The 23,251-nt window shown below is 45.8% G+C and overlaps 1 protein-coding gene and 1 long non-coding RNA gene across 2 annotated transcripts in view; both read right to left on the bottom strand.

Annotated features, from left to right (window-relative positions):
• Nucleotides 1-9,254: 9,254 nt before the first annotated feature.
• CCN4 (cellular communication network factor 4) overlaps nt 9,255-23,251 on the bottom strand; it is a 30,116-nt gene continuing 16,119 nt past the window's right edge. Inside the window, exons 2-5 of the mRNA XM_083622216.1 lie at nt 20,084-20,378; nt 13,135-13,392; nt 11,147-11,340; nt 9,255-9,580 (exon numbers count right to left, since the gene is read on the bottom strand). Of these exons, the coding sequence (XP_083478342.1) occupies nt 9,281-9,580; nt 11,147-11,340; nt 13,135-13,392; nt 20,084-20,378 (1,047 nt within the window). The 3' untranslated portion in view covers nt 9,255-9,280. The remainder of the gene's footprint in view (nt 9,581-11,146; nt 11,341-13,134; nt 13,393-20,083; nt 20,379-23,251) is intronic.
• LOC310766340 lies at nt 15,353-18,163 on the bottom strand. Its single transcript, XR_014550082.1, has 2 exons — nt 15,975-18,163; nt 15,353-15,939 (listed from the first exon to the last, which is right to left on the bottom strand). It is a non-coding gene; the product is annotated as an uncharacterized lncRNA (long non-coding RNA).

Below are 23,251 nucleotides of genomic sequence, written 5' to 3'. Positions count from 1 at the left end.
TGCCTTCAGATGTCTTCGAAAAGTTGTGTAGTCCTTTTATCTCCTTGATGTCTAAGGGAGGGTGTTTCACAGGGAGGGTGCCACTACCGAGAAGGCCCTTAGCCTTTAACTTTGCTTCTCGCAGTGAGGGAACCAGCAGAAGACTCTTGGAGGTGGACCTCAGTGTCTGGGTTGAGAGATAGGGGTGGAGACGTTCCTTCAGGTATACCGGGCCTTTAGGTATACAGAGGTCCTGGGCTGCCCTGACGACAAGACCCCCCTCTCAACCTCCCTGACTTGGTCCAAAGGAAAGCAGAGCAATGCGTTTGGCACCAGCTCAGCTGCAGCAGTTGCTAGAATGAGACCTACAAGATGCCATGCAACCATCTTAGGAATCGACTCTGGATTTGTGTAGGATTTATTCCTTGGCCTTTTCTTCTCCCAAAGATATTCTGCAAGGCAGCAGAGGTTTAGGGTCAAGGAGGAGGATATTTTCTTTCTCCTAGATGGGCTACCTTCCTAGGTTGGCGAGTCCCATCTATCTCAGTTCCCTCTACTGTACGTGCAGAAACTGCCTTCTTGACCATAAGACCCACTATTGGTTCTCGTCCACACAATCTGCTGGAGCCTATCTTTGCATGCAGGGGACGTCCCTAACTCACAGAGGGTTTGAGACCAATCAGGTGTCTTCAATAGAAAAAAGACAGTCACGGAACTGAGAAATTGCACAAAACAAATGAAATACCGCGAAAATCCCTGAAACAAGAAATAATCGACTATAAATATTATCTTGTGGAAATCAACTAAATAATAAAAATCAAAAAGCTTAAGGAAAAAATTAGAAAAACCCTAAATAGAACAAAGCCTTAACGGGATGCTGGCTACAAACCTCATTTCACTGAACTATTCAGTTTCCTCAGAAGGAAATAGAAAAATCATAAACTTTAAATGACCAAAATTCAAACAAGGGTAGAACCCCCAAAATTCTGACGTTATAATCCTAGCTCAACCTAGGTAAAGCAAAGCACAGTAATAAAGGATTGAGGACTCAAAAGTACAGTTTCTAATACTGAATTTACAAAAAAGGTTTGAAAACCTAAATAACAAGTTTTAAACAAAGCTCAACTTGAAGAAAGCAAAGCACAATAATAAAGGGTTATGGACTCAACTGTGAAAATTCTAGTGCTGCTTTTACAAAAAGGTTTGAAAACCTAAGTGGCACAAATTCAAAGAAAGGAATACAAGATAAAGCTGTTTTAGATTTGAACAAACTCAAGAACAGGGCTGAAACGCTCCCGTGGTCTAGATGTTACTGCTGATGTTAAAGACTAGTTGATTTCCACAAGATAATATTTATAGTTGATTACTTCTCGTTTCAGGGATTTTCACGGTATTTCATTTGTTTTGTGCAATCAATCAGGTGTCCTCAGCTGCTTTAGCCATCCAGTCAAAGCCATTTCCTGGGGTGTGGCTGGTGTTGCATGCTGACAGATCAACACACATTTGACTTATGCATGGATACATTAATTTATAAAGGCCTGGAGCTTTCAAGAACCTTAATTTTGAATGTATTCCTGACAAGGCAGCAGAGTTTTCCTTTCTGCATCCGTTTTGTTTCTAAAAATCTACCTGTTTGACGAAGCCCACCTCTTCGTGACAGAACTCTACTGCTGTGGGGGCAGCTCAGGTACAGAAGAGGAGAAGCACGTTCACATGTGCCGTCTGCTTAGAACAAGCCGCCACAACGTGACGCTTTCGCCAAGCGTACATTATGCTATTTCTGAGCCTTGTCCCAGATACAGATAATTGTCCCGTCTACGGGGGACATGGGCCCTGCTCGTTCTGTAAGCAGCTTAGCTTTAAGATGGGGCAGGATGCAATCAAATCCTCCTTGAGATAACTGGGCACACACCTGCTGCTGTGAAAAGCCCTTGGCAAGGCAGTGTGACATGAACACCGAAACCTTGTTGGCAGACCCACATTTGACACAGACCAAATCCTATTCCTGCCCAGGCAAAGGAGGACAGTCTGTGCGGCTCGTGCCTAGAAGTGCCCAGCAGGAGGTTATGATTGGGGTCAGCCTCTTGTGATGGTCTTACGGAAGCTACATTTGCCGTGCTGAAGGGCACCTTTGGATTCGATGATAAATGAATCGGCCTGCTGTGTTTGGGGCAGAAAGCTGTGGGGAGACACAGGAGCTACTGCCTTAGTTGCTTTTAACAACCCCCCCCCCCATTGCTGGATCAGTCAGAGCAGGGCAAGTGGGGAAGATCCAGAGTTTAACCCAGAATGCAGCAGCTAGACTGGTGACTGGGGCAGCCGCCGAGACCACATAACACCGGTCTTGAAAGACCTACATTGGCTCCCAGTACGTTTCTGAGCACAATTCAAAGTGTTGGTGCTGACCTTTAAAGCCCTAAACGGCCTCAGCCCAGTATACCTGAAGGAGCACCTCCATCGTTCTGCCTGGATGCTGAGGTCCAGCGCCGAGGGCATTCTGGCAGTTCCCTCACTGCGAGAAGCAAAGCTACAGGGAACCAGGCAGAGGGCCTTCTCGGTAGTGGCGCCCGCCCTGTGGAACGCCCTTCCAGCAGATGTCAAAGCGATAAACAACTACCTGACATTCAGAAGACATCTTAAGGCAGCCCTGTTGAGGGAATTTTTAATGTGTGACATTTTAATGTATTTTTGGTCTCTGTGGAAGCCGCCCAGAGTGGCTGGGGAAACCCAGCCAGATGGGCGGGGTACAAATAATAAATTATTATTATTATTATTATTATTATTATTCAGCCGTACCTTGGAACCCGAATGCCTTGCGAGTCGGACGTTTTGGCTCCCGAACGCCAGAAACTCAGAACTGAGTGTTCCGGTTTGCAAACGTTCTTTGGAACCTGAACGTCCCACGCAACATCTGCAGCTTCTGATTGGCTGCAGGAGCTTCCTGCAGCCAACCGGAAGCCGCGCATTGGTTTCCAAGCGTTTTGGAAGTCGAACTGATTTTCGGAACGGATTTCATTCGACTTCTGAGGTACCACTGTATAAGCAAAGGTTGGAGACAATCAATGGATTTTAAGAGAAGAAGAAGAAGAAGAGTTTGGATTTGATATCCCGCTTTATCACTACCCGAAGGCGTCTCAAAGCAGCTAACATTCTCCTTTCCCTTCCTCCCCCACAACAAACACTCTGTGAGGTGAGTGGGGCTGAGAGACTTCAGAGAAGTGTGACTAGCCCAAGGTCACCCAGCAGCTGCATGTGGAGGAGCACGGAAGCGAATCCGGTTCACCAGATTACGAGTGCCAGATTTAGAGCATTGCTGGCAGAGAAGATCTGTTATTGAGAAGATCCATTTGGGGGTGCCAAATTTTGGGCTCCCTCGGAGAATCATATTATGGTGCAGTAAATGTGAGATTGTGTTTGGTGTGCCTGAGTTGTTGTTGATTTTTTTAAAAAAGCAGTGTGAGATCAAGATTAAGGTCATGACATGTGGGATTGCAGGAGATGGCTAACCTTTCTCTCCCAAGCTGCTATTTGCTGTGCGACATACGTTGCTAGCATTGGTGCCAACAAGAGCTTTCCTCCTTGGGTGACTTGTTATTGGGGGAGAGTTTTCGTTGGCAGGGCGATGCAGCAAAAAAGGGGTGAATCCCCACCACTTTCTCACCCTCATTAATCCTATTCCTGCAACTGAAACCCAGAAACATGCAACCACATATTTAATGCTAATGTGTAGAGTAGTAAAAGAGGAATTGCTGCCCACCACACATACAGTCACCCTGTTTTTCTCTCTAGTAAAGACCTTTTGCATTAATAGATATATATTTCAATGTCCAATGTTCAGGTTGTGGATGCCATCATATCTCTAGCCCAAACAACTCCTCAGGCACAAGAGAGAGGTCATCAGCAGATACGTGGCAATCTCAAAACTTTACAGAAATGCAAATAATCTTTTTTATTTTGGGATGGGGTGGCTCTACCCACACCCACCAAATAAAAACCCTAGTCTGGCGAGAACTGAGCATATTCAGTGAGCATAAAATGCTTACCTTTAAGGACCTAGAATTAGAGAATAGAACGGAGCAACTAGAATCTGGAAGCACAGCTCTCCACGCTGCAACATTTGGTTGCAGGTGGTGATGGTTTCTCATTTTTCCAGCCTCTTGCGTTCATTCTTCCATTTTTTGACTTCAGTTCATGATTTATTTAGTTTTTTAAAGTTCTCATGAGAATTAAATCAACCTTTGAGTGTACGTTACTCCTAGCGCACACATGTTTCGTAGTAATATTCCTTCTGTACACATTTTTGCAAGTTAATGTTCCCTAAATAGATTGCTTTTTTGTGTTATTTTCACTATAATATGCATCATTACATGCACTATCCTGATATAGACATTTCTGGACACACCATTTGGATGGAGAACCACACTTTAAAATTTGCAGGAGTCCAGCACTTGTTGTTTCTGGAAGTGTGACTTAGGAAGAGTTGCCTTTAAGGGCGACCTTAAATCCAATTTCTGTAGCTGCCTGCCCCATTCATTTCCAAAAACCCGTTTAGCCTGAGACACAAGGAAAGCACGAAAGAGCTCTGTGCAACATGGGAATAAATTATCCTTCTCAGTAACAACTTTGAACCCTCTCGCAAACCGTTGTCTGTCTCCAACCTCCTTTTGAGGGAGGCATTTCCCACTTAACCCAATCCTGGCCTCCTCAACGTTTTCCCCTTTTCTGTACCATCTCACCTTGGGAGCATTGTTTGCAGTGCAGATTTCTGAAAAGGCGCTTTGTTCTTCTGGGCTGCTCGTAGCTGCCCATTGCACAATGTGACCGTCATGCGCCATCTCACAATAGGGACTTTCAGAACTCAATGAATAGGGACTGAGCCCTGCCTGGGCAACGCTTTGTTGAGAAGTCTGTGTAGCATGAGATAATTGTGGTGCCTCTTCTGCTGCCAGACTCTCGCCAGATCACAGGCTGTTCCATCTCTTAAACGCAATTCTCCAGCCACTGGAATATTCCCGCATCATCTCTTGATCGTATCGTTTGGTTTCCTTACACCTGACCGCAGCACCTTGGGCTGAATCTGTTCACTAAGAGAAGGCCAAGACCACAGAAGTTTTGCACATTGTTTATGCACCGGTGTCTCCAGTTTAAAGGCTTTTGGGTAAGAACATAACCTGATTCTGCCGGATCAAGCCAATGGCCCATTTAGTCCAGTGCCCTGCTCTCACAGTGGCCAAACACATGCCTGTGAGAAGCAATGCCTACATTGTTACATGAGCACTGTTCCACAGCATTTGATATTTTCATTTACATACATTCATTCAAAATAAGATGGGTTTATGAAGCAATTCTATATCCTCCCACCACACTGACGAAGAATTCTACGAAACAGTAGTCAATATCCGGAATCACTGTTAAGTGTTGGACATCATATTTGCTGAATACACAAAGCTTCACAGCTTGTCTTTCATCGTACGAAGTCTGGTAAAGGTAAAAGGACCCCGGACGATTAGGTCCAGTCGTGGCTGACTCTGGGGTTGTGGCACTCATCTCGCTTTATTGGCCGAGGGAGCCGGCGTACAGCTTCCAGGTCATGTGGCCAGCATGACTAAGCTGCTTCTGGCGAACCAGAGCAGCGCACGGAAATGCCGTTTACCTTCCCGCTGGAGCTGTACCTATTGATCTACTTGCACTTTGATGTGCTTTCAAACTGCTAGGTTGGCAGATACCTCGCTTCATTTAAAGATTTTCAGAGACTTTGAGACTGAAGATATCATTTTGCACTTCTTATGGTTTGAAGGAATTCTATTAAGATTGTCTATTGTGTATATACGTGGTCATCGTGTTGCCTAAACATGGCTGACTATCTCTTTGCAACACAGGGGTTGGTTTGGTTGCTAATTGCTGTACCTGGGATTCTCAGCAAAGGCATGATGCAGAGGAAGAGGATGGGGTATGGCCTAGTACACATGAGTAAGACCATTTCTCCCAAATAAATGACTGTGCATTGGATGCACTATAGAATCATAGAGTTGGAAGAGACCACAAGGGCCATCGAGTCCAACCCCCTGCCAAGCAGGAAACACCATCAGAGCACTCCTGACATATGGTTGTCAAGCCTCTGCTTAAAGACCTCCAAAGAAAGAGACTCCACCACACTCCTTGGCAGCAAATTCCACTGTCGAACAGCTCTTACTGTCAGGAAGTTCTTCCTAATGTTTAGGTGGAATCTTCTTTCTTGTAGTTTGGATCCATTGCTCCGTGTCCGCTTCTCTGGAGCAGCAGAAAACAACCTTTCTCCCTCCTCTATGTGACATCCTTTTATATATTTGAACATGGCTATCATATCACCCCTTAACCTCCTCTTCTCCAGGCTAAACATGCCCAGCTCCCTTAGCCGTTCCTCATAAGGCATCGTTTCCAGGCCTTTGACCATTTTGGTTGCCCTCCTCTGGACACATTCCAGTTTGTCAGTGTCCTTCTTGAACTGTGGTGCCCAGAACTGGACACAGTACTTCAGGTGAGGTCTGACCAGAGCAGAATACAGTGGCACTATTACTTCCCTTGATCTAGATGCTATACTCCTATTGATGCAGCCAAGATTTGCATTGGTTTTTTTAGCTGCCGCGTCACACTGTTGGCTCATGTCAAATTTGTGGTCAGCCAGGACTCCTAGATCCTTTTCACATGTACTGCTCTCAAGCCAGGTGTCCCCCATCTTGTATTTGTGCCTCTCATTTTTTTTGCCCAAGTGCAATACTTTACATTTCTCCCTGTTAAAATTCATCTTGTTTGTTTTGGCCCAGTTCTCTAATCTGTCAAGGTCGTTTTGAAGTGTGATCCTGTCCTCTGGGGTGTTAGCCACCCCTCCCAGTTTGGTGTCATCTGCAAATTTGATCTGGATGCCCTTGAGTCCATCATCCAAGTCGTTGATAAAGATGTTGAATAAGACAGAACCCTGTGGCACCCCACTAGTCACTCTTCTATGAAGGATCTATTTGCAAAGGTCCCCAATTCCCTCACTAGTTACTCTATACACGCTCAGAGGCCATTTGTTATGTGTTTGCCTACTTTAGGAATGGGATGCAGGTGTGATTAAACGCTGTGATTAAACCACAGAGCCTAGGACTTGCCGATCAGAAGGTCGGCGGTTTGAATCCCCGCAACAGGGTGAGCTCCTGTTGCTCGGTCCCTGCTCCTGCCAACCTAGCAGTTCGAAAGCACATCTAAGTGCAAGTAGATAAATAGGTACCTCTCCGGCAGGAAGGTAAACAGCTGCTCTGGTTTGTTTAGTCATGCTGGCCACATGACCCGGAAGCTGCAACCCCAGAGTTGGCCACGACTGGACCTAATGGTCAGGGGTCCCTTTACCTTTACTTTAGGAATGGAACCTGCTGCTTGAAAACTCCCACACCCATCCTCTCCAACATTTTCACCCCCCAAATCGGGATGTCAGAGTAGCATGTCTGCCAGTCCAGTGCTCTGGTCCTCGTCGGCAGGATTGCACCAGAGCATCTTCCAATCCAGCGCTCATCAGCAGACTTGCACCAGAGTGAGTGCCGGAACAAAAAACAGGGCATTCCAGGATCCCAACTGAAGCCAGGATTGGCTTCTGTGATCTAGGGTGGCCACTCGAGGGGTATGCATACTCTCACAACAACTACAGTCGTACCTCGGCTCCCAAACGCCCTGGAACTCGGAAGTTTTGGCTCTCGAAAATCGAAACCCGGAAGTGACTGTTCTGGTTTCTGAACGTTCTTTTGGAAGCCAGACGTCCGATGGGGCTTCCAATTGGCTGCAGGACCTTCCTGCAGCCTATCAGAAGCCATGATTTGGAAGTCAAATGCTTTGGAAGTCAATAGGACTACCAGAACGGATTCCATTCGACTTCCAAGGTATGACTGCGCTTCCCAGTAGTGCAATTGCATGACATTTGGAGCGCAAGTGACTTCAAGCAGCCACACGTAGGAAATCATTCTTCCTTAACAGGATAGGAAAAACCGGTGCACAGTCCCCACCCACTCCAACACCCCGCTGTGCATGGGAACCAGAGCTAAAGTGTGGGTCCAAGGATGTTGCAACAGCCCCATTGAACAGATGTAGAAAGCCTTCCCAAACCAACGGTGATTTGGACTTGCTTCTACTGAGCTGAGCAGGTGTTTCACAAGAGCAGCATGCCCTGTGAGCTCACAAAGAAAGTAGGCCCAAGTCACTGGGGAAGTGCTACCCAACTTGTGCTAGGTGCAAGGAATAGATCCTTCACTGTGGTTGCAAGTACACTCTGGAACTCCCTGCCCATTGATACTAGACGGGTGTCTTTGCTGTACTGGTTTCAGCACCTGCTAAAAACATTGTTGTTTAGGCGAGCCAACCCACACATGCAAATTTGGCATGCCGTTTAATATGTATTAAAAAAAAAAAAGTTTGTGTGTTTGTGTGAAAAATGGCTGATCTTATTTATGTTTATAAGCCAACTTGTTTTTAACATCTGATTTAATTGGTACGTTTTAATGTCTATTTAATGTGAAGCATTTAGAGGTTTTGAGGATTAAGCGGTATAGAAATCCTGTTTAAAGAAAATACAGTGGTACCTTGGTTTGCATACGTTTTGGATTACAAACACTTCAAACCAGGAAGTGTGTGTCCCGGTTTGCAACCCTTTTTTGGATTACAACCCAATTTTTTTGGATTATGAACAAGCAATTTTTGGAGGCCCCATTGGTGAAAGTGTGCCTTGGGTTACAACCTGTTTTGGTTTACAAATGGACCTCCGGAACAGATTATGGTTGTAAACCAAGGTACCCCTGTAAACGGGCAAGAAGTGTTTTATGTAGATGAAGCCCTGCACTTTAAAAAGAGTAATGGAATCTTAGAGTTGGAAGGGACCCTGGGGTCATCTAGTCCAACCCCCTGCAATGCAGGAATCTCAGCTAAAGCATCCATGACAGATGGCCATCCAACCTCTGCTTAAAGACCTCAAAGGAAATAATAATTCAAAAGGTCTACACTGCAGCCCGGAGAACAGAAAATATTTGAGAACCAGGGCATTCTGCAGAAAATCCTGTTGTTAAAAAAGCATTTAAAATGACAGGATGAATCAACACAGACTTAGGCCAGGATGATTAAAAGGAAAGAAAAAAAAAGATCTAAATCAACAAATGGTTTTGCTTTCACATACAGCAGACGGAAGATTCTCTTTTATTTTCAACCCTCTGTAAAATCAGAGCAATAAAACGTAGTAGTCCCCTCTCGCTCACCTTCCTCCCTCCCTCCCTCCCTGCGCATGCCATCATACCCAGCCAACTTAATTAGCAACTTCGGAGTAATCGTGATAATGAGCTAAGTCAGCGAAAATGTCGTTGGGGCTCTTGCAGCTCAGGTTGCAAAAGCAGGCGTTGATCCACATGACTTTCTTGGAGAACCCGGTCCCATCCGGGCACTCAAAGCTCACGTCGATGGTCTTCGACTTGTACGGAGTACAGCAGCGATTGTCCACACAGACGCCGCAGTATTTCGGCCGGTAAGCTGCCTTGCTCACGCATCCAGACAGAGTATAGTTCATCAGCTCCTGCCTCCTGTACACTGCTAAGCATCTCTTTCCAGGCTAGGAACAACATGAGAGAGAGAGAGATGATAGCAATCAACTTGATCGATTAAACATTTTTATTTACACTTCCAGTAATAATAATACTCATAATAATTTATTATTTCTACCTCGCCCATCTGGCTGGGTTTCCCCAGCCACTCTGGGCGGCTTTCAACAGAACATTAAAAACAGAACAAAACTTCGAAAACAGAATAAAACTTCTCCAAGAACTATGAGGAGGCTGGAAAGTGCTAGAAACTCTCAGCTCTCTTCATCGCTGACCATTGGCCATGCTGGCTAGCGTCCAACAACATCTAGAGGTTTACAGGTAGACTATCCCTGGGTTATGCAGTCTTCGTTCCCAGTTGCAACACCCCTTGATTAAAACCACAACTCCCAGAAGCCTCTGTGCCTCCATGTCAGGGACCATGCTGAGGAGGGCTGCACTGAGGAGGAATGGTGGGAGTCTCTCACTCCTCCGGCTCCTGCTCCAGATCCTGAAACTTCCCACAGTATAGATTTGGAACAGCGGTTTGCAGAGGGACATAGTTCAGAAGGCAGAAGCTGGGAAGTACTGGATGGGGAACAGCTAGGAGGAGAAGCACTGGGAGAGAGAGAGTTAACAGACTCACTGTCACTGGAAAGCATTAATCTGCTTAGCCCAAGGTCAAGAAGAGCAGATAAGGTGGCAGCAAAGAAAGCACAGTGGTTGTGAGATCAGGTTACAAGACGTGGTAGTGACATGGGTGACTAGGGAGGAAGTGGGTGACGCCCTTAATTGGGAGCGCCGTCATTCCTAGGAATGGATCCTTTGTTCTCTCACTGTGATCATCAAAGTTCCTAACTGGTAAGAGACTCCTTTCTCTTTGTTCTGCTTATCTACTGCCAAAGGGGGGGGGAGCTAATTCCCTGAAGCATGATAACGCATCATGTTGTCCATCTCTTTGGACAGGATAGCCTAAGTAAATAAAAGTGAATAAAAGACGCGGGTGGCACTGTGAGTTAAACCACAGAGCCTAGGACTTGCCGATCAGAAGGTCGGTGGTTCGAATCCCCGCGACAGGTTCAGCTCCCGTTGCTCGGTCCCTGCTCCTGCCAACCTAGCAGTTGGAAAGCACGTCAAAGTGCAAGTAGATAAATAGGTACCACTCTGGCGGGAAGGTAAACGGCGTTTCTGTGCGCTGCTCTGGTTCGCCAGAAGTGCCTTAGTCATGCTGGCCACATGACCCGGAAGCTGTACGCCGGCTCCCTCGGCCAATAAAGTGAGATGAGCGCCGCAACCCCAGAGTCAGCCATGACTGGACCTAATGGTCAGGGGTCCCTTTACCTTTAAGTAAATAAGTAAGTGACCACTCAGGTCTCAAACACCCGGGAAGGGAATGCGGAAAAACACTAGGACCCAAGGACTTAGAAATGGCATCATCTGGAGATGCCATAGAAAGCTAGTGGCTGTTACGGAGAAATTGTGGGAGCTTCTTGTGGGTGGATGGGGAAACAAGAGCAATCCTACAAGCAGTACCTTAATATGTTCAATGTGGTGAAGCAAGAGCAACAAGGAGGATTTCTGCCTGTATCATCCCATACCTTAATGTGCTTGGCAATGTCCTCTTCACATGGGCGCATGTTACAGAGCCGGCTCTCTTTTGTCAGGCGGCACTGGTCGTTCTCGTTCGTGATTCTTTGGGACGTGCCCATCCCGCAGGTCTTTGAGCAGGGACTCCAGGAAGAGGTGTGGAGGATGCAGTTTTTCTGCCATGACTCAATTTCCCCTTCGTAAACTGTAAAAAAGAGAGGAAAGGAACACATGGCATTAGGTGAGCTTATGCGCCAGCCTCAGGAATTCCCTGTGAAGAGGAACTGGTTGTTAAACCGCTCTAATTGAAAAAAACACATAAATATAATAGGCCGTATAGTAACAATTGCAAAGCTATTTACTAGAAACTACTTCTCAAAAGGGGACGCGGGTGGCATTGTGGGTTAAACCACAGAGCCTAGGACTTGCTGATCAGAAGGTGGGCGGTTCGAATCCCCGCAACGGGGTGAGTTCCGTTGCTCAGTCCCTGCTCCTGCCAACCTAGCAGTTCGAAAGCACGTCAAAGTACAAGTAGATAAATAGGTATGGCAGGAAGGTAAACGGCGTTTCCATGCGCTGCTCTGGTTCACCAGAAGCAGCTTAGTCATGCTGGCCACATGATCCGGAAGCTGTACGCTGGCTCCCTCAGCCAATAAAGCGAGATGAGCACCGCAACCCCAGAGTTGGCCATGACTGGACCTAATGGTCAGGGGTCCCTTTACCTTTACTTCTCAAAAATTAGATAGAGCTTCTTATAATGTCAAAATCAACATCGTGACATAATATATTAAAACGTAGCTTTCCAGTTGACCACCAAGTCCAGTATGTACAAAATACAGGTCCTATATTGTCAGTGCTGTAGTACATTCTTTTCTAATTTCTTCATCTTCTCTTGTATTTTTCTGTCTGTCGTATTGCTTAGAAGAGTGGCATGAAATAATCTTCTAAGTGTCTAATGAAGATGATTGGGTTGGCAGACAAAAGAACCTGGCACTAATGGATGCTGGCACAGGCAGACGAGACAAGGATTCCTAGATATTCCCCTGTTTCACCTGAAGGGGCTTCATCAGCTGTGCATAGTTCTAAATCATATTAACATAGATGCTTTGTAATATAAATAGCTACACAAATTCCAAAGTAACATACAAAGATATAAAAAATGTGCATACCGGTACTATATATATATAGGCATTCTGGTGGTTTGGGGTTTTTCTTTTTTCTTTCTGTTAAACCACTCTGGCAATTGTGGCTCTGTGAGGGGACTTGGAGTCTCCTAACAACTCACAGCACCCTTAAAAAACTACGGATCCCAGGATTCTTGGGGGGGGGAGCCATGTCTGCTTAAAGTGGTATGATGCTTGTTTAAATGTACAGTGGATGCTTGGGTTGTGAACGTGATCCGTGTGGGATGCACGCTCACAACCCGCAGCTTTCGCAACCCGTGTCTGCGCATGCACGGGTTGCGATTCGGTGCTTCTGCCCATGCGCAAAGCATGATTTAGTGTTTCTACACATGCACGACCGCCGAAACCTGGAAGTAATCTATTCCACTAATTCTGGGTCTTGGCAGTCCGTAACCTGAAAAAATGCAACCTGAAGCGTCTGTAACCCGAGGTATGACTGTATAGTGCGAATGTGGCCTTAAATGTGAGCTAGATGAAGCAGTGGTCTGCCCTTGTATAATACAGCTTTTCTACCTTTTCCCCTGCTGGAGGAAAACCACCATGGAAGGGTAGATGTTGAGCTGGAAAAGGGCCAGCAGGTAAAAAATTCAGCACCTCTTCTCAATTCCCTCCAAGCCCAGCCCTCAAGTGGCTGTTGGTTTCAATTTGTTTTCTTTTTGTTGTAGAGAAAGGGTGGAACAAGTTATACCTGGGACTCCATGCTGCAGGGAGTTTGCCCCTAAAAGCTGTGGGGAGCTTTCTTCCTCGGAAGTCTTAGAAAGTTGCCCCTCCTCACGTGCTCCACACACACACACACACACACAAAACGCCAATACCTGCAGAGGAGATGTGCCGTGGGGAAGTCTTTCTGATTTTCTTTGACTCATCGCAGACCCACTGTTCGCAGCATTGCCCCTTCAGCTTAATCTGTTTGGGGTTGGGGCACCAGACGAGGGGCGGCTTGGAGTCTCTGCAGGTGGGGACGCAGCCCACCGCTCCTCCGATACAGGTGCAATTGTACTTGCAATTGGGCTGGAAGGACTGTCCGTTCTTGTACCTGACTCCATCGAGGATGCAGTCGAGGCCGACAATTTCTACAAAAGGAAGAGGGAAAATGCAGAGAGAGAGAGAGAGAGAGTTTCAAAGGCCCAGGCTCACATGACATCTGATATCACAGCAGCAATCAGGTTTTGAATACACAGATTTTCCCTCCCTCCCTCTCTCTTTCTTTCTTTCTTTCTTTCTTTCTTTCTTTCTTTCTTTCTTTCCTTCCTTCCTTCCTTCCTTCCTTCCTTCCTTCCTTCCTTCCTTCTTCGGACACAGCACCAGGCAAGGGCAGGTTATCTATTTGCTTATAAGGGACGTGGGTGATGCTGTGGTCTAAACCACAGAGCCTAGGGCTTGCCAATCAGAAGGTTAGCAGTTCAGATCCCCGCGACGGGGTGAGCTCCCGTTGCTTGGTCCCTGCTCCTGCCAACCTAGCAGTTCGAAAGCACATTAAGTGCAAGTAGATAAATAGGTACTGCTCCAGTGGGAAGGTAAACGGTGTTTCCGTGCGCTGCTCTGGTTCGCTTAGTCATGCTGGCCCCATGACCCGGAAGCTGTACGCTGGCTCCCTCGGCCAATAAAGCGAGATGAGCGCCGCAACCCGAGAGTCGTCTGCGACTGGACCTAATGGTCAGGGGTCCCTTTACCTTTACCTTTACTTTTGTAAACTGCCCACTCCTTAAATTATCAAGGCGGGATACAATAAATTAAAACACTGCAATGTAAAATCGTAAAAATGCAGAAATAACATAAATTAGTCAAATTTTATGTTGTGAAGCTCCCTTAGACCTACGGGCATAGGGCCTCATAATAATAATAGAAACAATACAGTCAAACCTTGGTTGTCGAACCTAATCTGTTCGGCTTCCGAAACGTTCGACAACTGAGGCACAGCTTCCGATTGGCTGAAGGAACTTCCTGCACTCAAACGGAAGTTGGGTCAGATGTTCGGCTTCTGAAAAATGTTCAAAAACCGGAACGCTTACAGTAAGGGGGGAAAGTATTTGATCCCCTGCTAAATTTGCCCGTTTGCCCTCTGATGAAGAAATGACCAGTCCATAATTTTAATGGTAGGTTTGTTGTAGCTGTGAGAGACAGAATAACAACAGGAATAACAACAGAATAACAACTGGTCATTTCTTCGTTAGAGGGCAAATAGGCAAATTTAGCAGGGGATCAAATACTCCCCCCCCCTCACTGTACTTCCGGGTTTTTGAAGTTCAGGAGCCAAAAAGTATGATAACGGAGGCGTTCAGGAACCGAGGTTTGACTGTAATAATAATAATAATAATAATAATAATAATAATAATAGCCAGTTTAATTCTCTAATTAAAACTTGGTGAAACAATGACGTTTTCAGAAGGCAGTGAGATATATGGATTGTAATGTTAGAATTCCTTCTCCATGGTTGCAGTCATGGGATTATTGTCTATCACATGACGGTATGTGTTTTGACTCCACAGAGTGGGAAGTGATGGAGACAGGATGCTTGTGTTACTGTGTTCCATGAAGTGGGACTATTGTCCTTTGTTCTTTTTCTCTTTGCTGTCTGATGCTAGAGAGAGAGGGAGCCAGGTTGCAGTGCTCCGTGCGTGTTTATATGTAAATAAAGTAGATTAGCCAGAATGCTGAGTTGCTGAGGTCTGTCACGCAAGGTGTGCAACTCTGCAGATCCCTAAGTGTGCCGGTGTCTGTTGGCATCGGTTGCTGTGATGTTCAGGCTGAAGAAAGCTTTTGAAGCTCCCGAACGAAAGACCAGGAGGGAGAGGACATGCCAATCGGGCATGTGTCTCTACCAGGGTCCTACTCGAGTGTAGGCTGAGCTCCTGACATGTAAGTACCCATCTGATTTACACAGAATTCTTTCTTCCCTGAAGAAAAGGAATTTCTTTACATAAGAACTGCCAGATTAAACCAAAATCCTATGTGGTCCATCACCTTCCTTCCTTCCTCAACAGCCAACCAGATGCCTATGAGAAGCCAAACAGGCAGAGCACGAGGGCAGTAGTTCTTTCTCTCTGTTGTTTCCCAGTTTGAAACTGGTATCCAGAGGCATTCTACCCCTGATCATGTAAGGAGCATTTAATCATTGTGACTAGGAGCCAACGCCATTATCCTCTAGGAATGTTAAAGCCAGCTCCATTGGCAACAACAACAACAACAACAACAACAACAACAATAATAATAATAATAATAATAATAATTTATTTATACCCCGCCACTCTGGGCGGTTCCCAACAAAGTTAAAAACACAACAGAACATCAAACATTAAAAACTTCCCTAAACAGGGCTGCCTTCAGATGTCTTCTAAAAGTCAGATAGTTGTTCATTTCCTTGACATCTGGTGGGAGGGCGTTCCACAGGGCGGGTGCCACTACCGAGAAGGCCCTCGCCTGGTTCCCTGTAATCTCACTTCCTGCAGTGGAGGAACCACCAGAAGGCCCTCAGAGCTGGACCTCAGTGTCCGGGCTGAATGATGCTACAATGGTACATCTCCCACCTTTCAGTTTCATAATTGGACCCCAGCTTCCAATATTATGAGGAAGGGAGAAATCCACATTCATGTGCTGTGCATATTTTTTTAATAAAAAAACTTTAACTTAGGTGTTTGTTTTTTTTAATAAAAACACCCTTTAACTTAGGCCCCTGTTAGTACTTGCCTGGTGAGATTCAGGTGCTCTTACATGCAGTACCACGCAGTACAACTTGGCTTAGTTACAGTGGTGAAAATTCCTAAATTATTGGTACAGGAACACAATAATGGCTTGTAAAAGCCATGAGGTCTGAGGTTGGAGCAACCAGCCCAGACCTCTTTACATGCAGGAGTTCACATGGAGGACCGAAGGAACAATATATTGGCTTCCTTTCTCCCAAGGTGAGGGGAAGTGATCTAGCTAAGCCTGGCAGGACAGCTTACTCTATGGCATTAACCCCTTCACGAATTAATTAGACTTAAGCATGTTGGTTATCCCACACTTTTTAGCAACTCATTCAGAGCGAATGGCAGTCTATTGGAAATTTCCCTTTGTTCCGATTTGGAATTAAAGAGTGGGTTTTCCTGGGGTAAGGGGCGGGGGATGGGGAACCTCCAAAAAGTGCTCAGATGCAGAGCTTTAAAAGTGAGGACTGTTATGTACTGAAGTTCTCACCCTGGGCCAGCAGGGGGATACTGTAGATAGTTCAGGTCCACATATGCAAATAAGGGATCGAAAGTGACGTTCAGTGATTGGATAGTTACAGAAAATTGTTACAGTTGCGTGGTAGTGGAGCTCTATATAAGCAGGCTGGCTGAACCCTTTAGTTCAGTTCTGTTCTGGCCTGTGAATAAACAAGAGCTGTTTGAAGAATTGCTGTGTCGTCTGATATGTGCACCCACAACTTAACAAGGACTATGCCTATAAAGTGTGGGGCAAAAGGTAACTGTGGGTGAGCCCTTATACCGAGCCGAAGAATTGATCCTTCTAGCTCAGTATGGTCTACACTGAAGGACAGTGGTTCTCTCCAGGATTTCAGAAAGGGGACATTTTCAATCCTACCTCGAGAGGCCAGAGATCGATTGAAGCAGGGACATTTCATAAGCAAATGAGATGTTCCAAAGGTGAAATACAGCCCTTTTTAAAGTAATGCGAAATCCACGGTGCAGGTTACGGCTTGTGCCACCGCAGTCTTTCAAAACCCACCCCTTTTGTCTCGAGTTCACAGGTGTTTGTACAAATGCTTATAGTATAGAACTAGTAGTTTGTTTTGCTTTATTTCTCTCCCACTGGAACACGCACAGCTCCTGCAGTTTTAATAGAATATCCTGTTTCAGCTGCAGAGAAAAATGGGACTGAGCCATTGAGTCTCTGTTTTCCCACTTTTACAACAATGATCCTGCCCATTTGGGAGTGTGGGTGTGTGAGGGAGAGGGTGTTCTTGTAGGATTTTGTTTTAAATAGAGGGGGAAATTCCCTAACTTGAGATCGAGTTGTAAGCAGATCTGCATGTTTCCCCCCACTCCTGGGTTTGCCAATGTTTTGCATGGCTTCAAAGCCAAACCAGGTTTTCAATACCTCGGCGATCCTATTTCGACACTTGCGGTGTTTACTGTGTAACCTCAAACCTTACAAATTGGTTGGGAACTTGAATTTTCTGGAACAGTGTGCAATAAATATTTTGGTCTGAATTTAACCGTGAGCTGGACCACCCAAAGAAGCAAAGAAATGATGCTAAGAAGAAAAAGAAGAAGCGTGAAAAGATGAAAATATACCAACAGAAGAACAATGGTTGTACAAATTGATAGAGCTCACAGAATTAGCAAACACAACAGCCAAAATAAAGAACTGAGACGAGGGGGAGACAAGGGCAGGGGGGAGAGTGGAAATACCTTACAGAATATCTAAAAAGAAATGACATTACAGTAAACCTGCAAGTAGGGGTAATTCTTTGAACAGCAGTAAGAAAGGACGGGAATTTAAAAAGGGTGAAGAAATTAAAGGAGATGCAGCAAATTAAGGCTTTGTTAGAATGCCACTGAAGTTCAGGTTGGAAAATCTGCGCAGAAACAATGTCAGCTGAAATATGTATGGTGTACAATGAAAATTGGAAAATGCATAAATCAGTGGTTTTCAACCAGTGTCTTGTGGCACCCTGGGGTGCCTTGAATGATGGTCAGGGGTGCTGCGGGCAACACTGGCTTCTGTCCCTCTTTCCTTCCCTCCCTTCTTCTGATGCCCTCTTGCATCTCTGGCTCCCAAAGGCTTGCACAGCTGTTTGTTGCAGCAGCCCTGGCTACAAGCTCGCCAGGTGAATGGGGCCTCTGGGCCTGGCCAGTGGGTGTTTCCCAGGGCCCTGTGGGGCAGTGTGAGGAGGCACCTCTGTTTGGGGTGGGGTGGGCAGCTGAGAGACAAGGGTCAGGCCACAAGTTTCAATATAAGGAATAATTCCTACTCAAGAGTTGAACAGAAAAACATATATATTCTGCATGTACCTCTATACTATATCACTGCATATTTGAAACTACATTATTCCTGTACCTAAACGTTTTACCTTAAAACTATCGTACTTACACGTTGTGTTTAAATCTACTATCAGCTTCAAACTGTTATTCTTAGCAGAATATATACGTTTTTCTGTTCAACTCTTGAGTAGGAATTATTCCTTATATTGAAACTTGTGGCCTGAGTTCTTGGTTTATCCTTTTTAGTGTATTTCCAACAAGAACTCCAATTTTTTTAGAGAGACAAGGGTCGGCAGTTGCAGCTGCCTAGAAGACTCCAGCCTAGGACTTGCCGATCAGAAGGTCGGCGGTTCGAATCCCCACAATGGGGTGAGCTCCTGTTGCTTGGTCCCTGCTCCTGCCCACCTAGCAGTTTGAAAGCACGTCCAAGTGCAAGTAGATAAATAGGTCCCGCTCTGGCAGGAAGGTAAACGGCGTTTCCATGTGCTGCTCTGGTTCGCCAGAAGTGGCTTAGGCGTGCTGGCCACATGACCTGGAAGCTGTACGTCGGCTCCCTCGGCCAATAAAGCGAGATGAGCGCCGCAACCCCAGAGTCGGTCACGACTGGACCTAATGGTCAGGGGCCCCTTTACCTTTAGAAGACTCCCAAGGATAGGGGGCTGAGGGAACATTTCACAAGGGAGGGTGTTTAAATGGGGTGAGGGGCTGCTGGCTCTGCAGGCAAGAGATGACATAACTGGGCTCCTGAGCCCCACAGGGGTGCCGCAGAAAGAATGTAGTTGGTTGAGGGAGTCGGGGACTCAAAAAGGTTGAAAACCTCTGGCATAAAGAAAAAAAAGAAGCAACATTGCCAGATGTTGCTAGAGTGGAACAAGTCAAATCCAGAAGCAAAGGATCACAAAGTGGTGGCCAAGCTAACTGAACCCTCACAATGCTTCACAACGTCATTGTTGTGGTTATTATTATTTTATTTAATGCATTTACAGTGGCACCTTGGTTTTCAAACGCAATCCGTTCTGGAAGACCAAGTTCTGAAACATTTGCAAACCAAAAACTCAATAGCCGACAGCTAGGCCTCAGGATCCTGCACTCAGCAGAAGTCGCGTGGCATATTCGACTTCCAAGGCGTGCTTGAAAACCGAAGCGTTTACTTTCGGGTTTACGGCGTTCGAAAACCGAAATGTTCGTCAACGGAGACGTTCAAAAACCGAGGTATAATAATAATAATAATAATAATAATAATAATAATAATAATAATAATTTATTTATACCCCGCTGGGTTTCCCCAGCCACTCTGGGAGGCTTCCAACACAATATTAAAATACAGTAATGCATCAAACATTAAAAGCTTCCCTAAACAGGGCTGCCTTCAGATGTCATCTAAAAGTCTGATAGTTGTTCTCTTTGACATCTGGTGGGAGGGTGTTCCACAGGGCGGGTGCCACCACTGAGAAGGCCCTCTGCCTGGTTTACTGTAACTTGGCTTCTCACAGTGAGGGAACCACCAGAAGGCCCTTGGAGCTGGACCTCAGTGTCCAGGCTAAATGATGGGGGTGGAGACGCTCCTTCAGATATACTGGACTGAGGCCGTTTAGGGCTTTAAAGGTCAACACGAACACTTTGAATTGTGATCGGAAACGTACTGGGAGCCAATGTAGGTCTTTCAAGACTGGTACCACTGAATATCCTGCCTTTCTCAGTCTACTTTAAGAGAAGAAACAGCCTGGGACACGTTCAGACTGACGGGAAGCGCCATGACCCGTATCTCAGGCAAAAAAAAAAGAGGTACATCACTTACGTGAACACACTCCTATTTCGTACCTAGGTCTGTCTCTGCTGTAGTCACAGTACAGCCCCCTGTGGACGTCGCAAGTGTCCGCCTCTGTGCAGTTCTCCCCCAACTGCTTGGCACACGTCTTGCAGCACTCACAGCCGTCGGTCATCAGGCTGACGCCCGCCGGGCAAACGGGCGGCGTCTTCGGACATTCGCACGGCCACTTACAGTACTGCGTCCGCACGTAAGCCTCGGTCGCGGAGGAGGTGGCAGGGGGTGGCATGGTAGTCGTGGTCGTGGTGATGTTCTGGGCAAAGACCTGGGTAAGAAAAGAAGAAAAGGCTTAGCAGGGAAACTCATGAAGCCTTCGGGAATCCAGTGACTGGCTCACTAATCTCTCTTGCTTCACAGATCTAACCTGTGCTGGTACTGACTGGTATGGAGAACATAGAAACCTAGGACTTGTACAGAGACAGACCATTGGCCTACCTTGCCCAGTATTGTCTACACGGACTGGCATCAGCTCTCCAGGGTTTAGGGCAGGAGTCTTTTTCAGCCACACCTGGTGATGCCAGGGGCTGAACTCGGGACCTTCTGCTTGCAATGCAGATGATCTGCCACTGAGCTATGGTTCTTCTCTGCCATGTCTTTTTCCCACTGCCCATGACAGCCATTTTGTGTTGGCACCCATGGCACTATTATCAAGGTATTTCAACAAGGGCAGGGAAGGGGAATATTGCAGATACAGTCGTACCTTGGATCCCGAATGCCTTGGTACTCAGACATTTTGGCTCCCAAACGCCACAAACCCGGAAGGGTGTGTTCCGGTTTGTGAACGTTCTTTGGAACCCGAACGTCCGACGGGGTTTCCATGACTTCTGATTGGCTGCAGGAGCTTCCTGCAGCCAATCGGAAGCTGCACTTTGGTTTCTGAATTCTTTGGAAGTTGGACAAACTTCTGGAACAGATTCCATTCGACTTCCAAGGTACAACTGTATTAATATTGCACAGCTTGAAGCAGCTGAAACGGCTAAAAACTAGCTCTTACTGCCTTAAATACTGACTCTTTATATGCCTAGAAACTGACTATTATTGGAATAAAAATTATCCAAACCCATAATTCAAAAGTTTCACTCCCATAACTTTATTCAAAACAGATACAAAATCAAATAATGATGCATCCAAATAGTTGCATACAATCATATGTTTGTCCAGGCTTAGGCTCAACTTCTTAGAAATATTAGATTACTCCCAACAGACCTAGAATCAGAGGTCTGTCTCTCTCCACACAGACTCCATTAGCCTGTTTTCTCTTCAGGAGAGAGACCTCATAAGCACATCCTCTGTTCTCTGTGACTCCCAGAGAAAGATTCAAAGACCAATTCCCCAAGATGGCAATTTGCAACTGAACACCTCCCTCACAAGACCTAAGGTTAAACACCACATGAGAGCTAACAGAGAACACCAACAGTTTATTATCAACCCATCTAGGTGCTTAGAGAGCCCTTCTTAGCTTTAGGATATATATACCCCAATGAAATTTTCCAGTTAAACTTTCAACAATACACATTCAAACACGCAGAGAGTTATTTCCATTTCAGTGTCAACTAAACAATTACGCTTAACAGGAAAGCACTGCTTCTATCCAATATTATGATGCTGAGCAGGACAGATCAATAGCCTGACCCAGTTTAAGGATGCTTCCTATGTTCCAGCCTGAAATTCGGTAGTATCCATCAATTCGGTAGCAACATCAGGATGCAATGCATTGCAATTCATGCTTTTGTTTTCTTTCCATGATGGTCTGGAAATTTAATCACTTCGAGATGGGGAAGGGATGCAATGCCACAATTGTTTGCCGTTGGGTAGATTGCACTGAGCACATGTTCCCCAGGTCATTGGGCGGTTCCGGAGGGATCAGTCCAAGGCCTGACCTATTTCCTCTGCTTATTCCTGTGAGAAGATTACACCTGACCTGTGAGTTTGGACGGCTCCCAAGAGGAATAGCTTCTTGCACCTGTCAGGGAACGCAGTGCCTTTCTGCTGAACAATTACCCCAGGAGTGAGTTCTCAGGAATGGACGTCACTGTAGGAATTGAATATAGCTTGGCGTTCTCACAGGCAATTTTCGGTCCCTTCCCCCTATTCATTGGTCTGTCTTGCATGCTAGCCATGGGTTTTGTTCACTTTCCTGGGATCTAAAGTTACCGTGGGTGTTCTGCGTTTGCTTTTTCACCCTTAAAAGGTCTGTCCTTTAATGCCAAAATTAAAGCTTCAACTGCAAAGTTAATTATGTCACTTTCATAGGGACTAGAAAGGACATTTCATTCCTATTGCTTAAAAGGCAGGAGTTCCCACAACCACAGCAATGGAATTTGTTGGTTCCCTTTGTTAATAGCATTTAGTTAATAGTTTTCAGGTTCTCTGGGAGCTTTTCATCCAGTCTTCTGAAGACCATAAGTGAATCCAAGGTCACATAAAACATGCCATTCATTTTGATCCCCATTGATCACCGAATAATACTTTCAAATAATAGTTCTCCGCTTTTTCTTACTTAAACAAAAGCAAAGTATTCTATCCTTCCTCCAAGGAGCTCATATGATGTAAGAATGAAACAGGTTATATCCACTTACAATAACCCTGCATGGTAATAATTTACAAATTATTTATAATTCACAAATAATTTATAATTTACTCAGTGTTAAACCACAGAGCCTAGGATTTTCCGATCAGAAGGTCGGCGGTTCGAATCTCCGCGACTGGGTGAGCTCCCGTTGCTCGGTCCCTGCTCCTGCCAACCTAGCAGTTTGAAAGCACGTCAAAGTGCAAGTAGATAAATAGGTACCGCTCCAGTGGGAAGGTAAACGGCGTTTCCGTGCGCTGCTCTGGTTCGCCAGAAGCGGCTTAGTCATGCTGGCCACATGACCCGGAAGCTGTACACCGGCTCCCTTGGCCAATAAAGCGAGATGAGTGCCGCAACCCCAGAGCCGGCCACGACTGGACCTAATGGTCAGGGGTCCCTTTACCTTTAAGTATATAGAGGGACCTTAATTAAGAAGAAGCCTGCAACAGAATCATTCCTCAACCACCCCATACGCAGACAAGTAACACTGGGGATGTTGATAACTAGCTATGAGGAAGCTGTGTGTAGATTTTAATTAATAATAATAACCAGCATCCGATCTTGCTCAA

The sequence above is a fragment of the Podarcis filfolensis genome (assembly GCF_964270895.1).
Source record: "Podarcis filfolensis genome assembly, chromosome: 7".
Lineage (NCBI taxonomy): Eukaryota > Metazoa > Chordata > Lepidosauria > Squamata > Lacertidae > Podarcis > Podarcis filfolensis.
The sequence above is the reverse complement of the archived record's forward strand: the minus strand, read 5'-3'. Positions and strand labels throughout refer to the sequence as shown.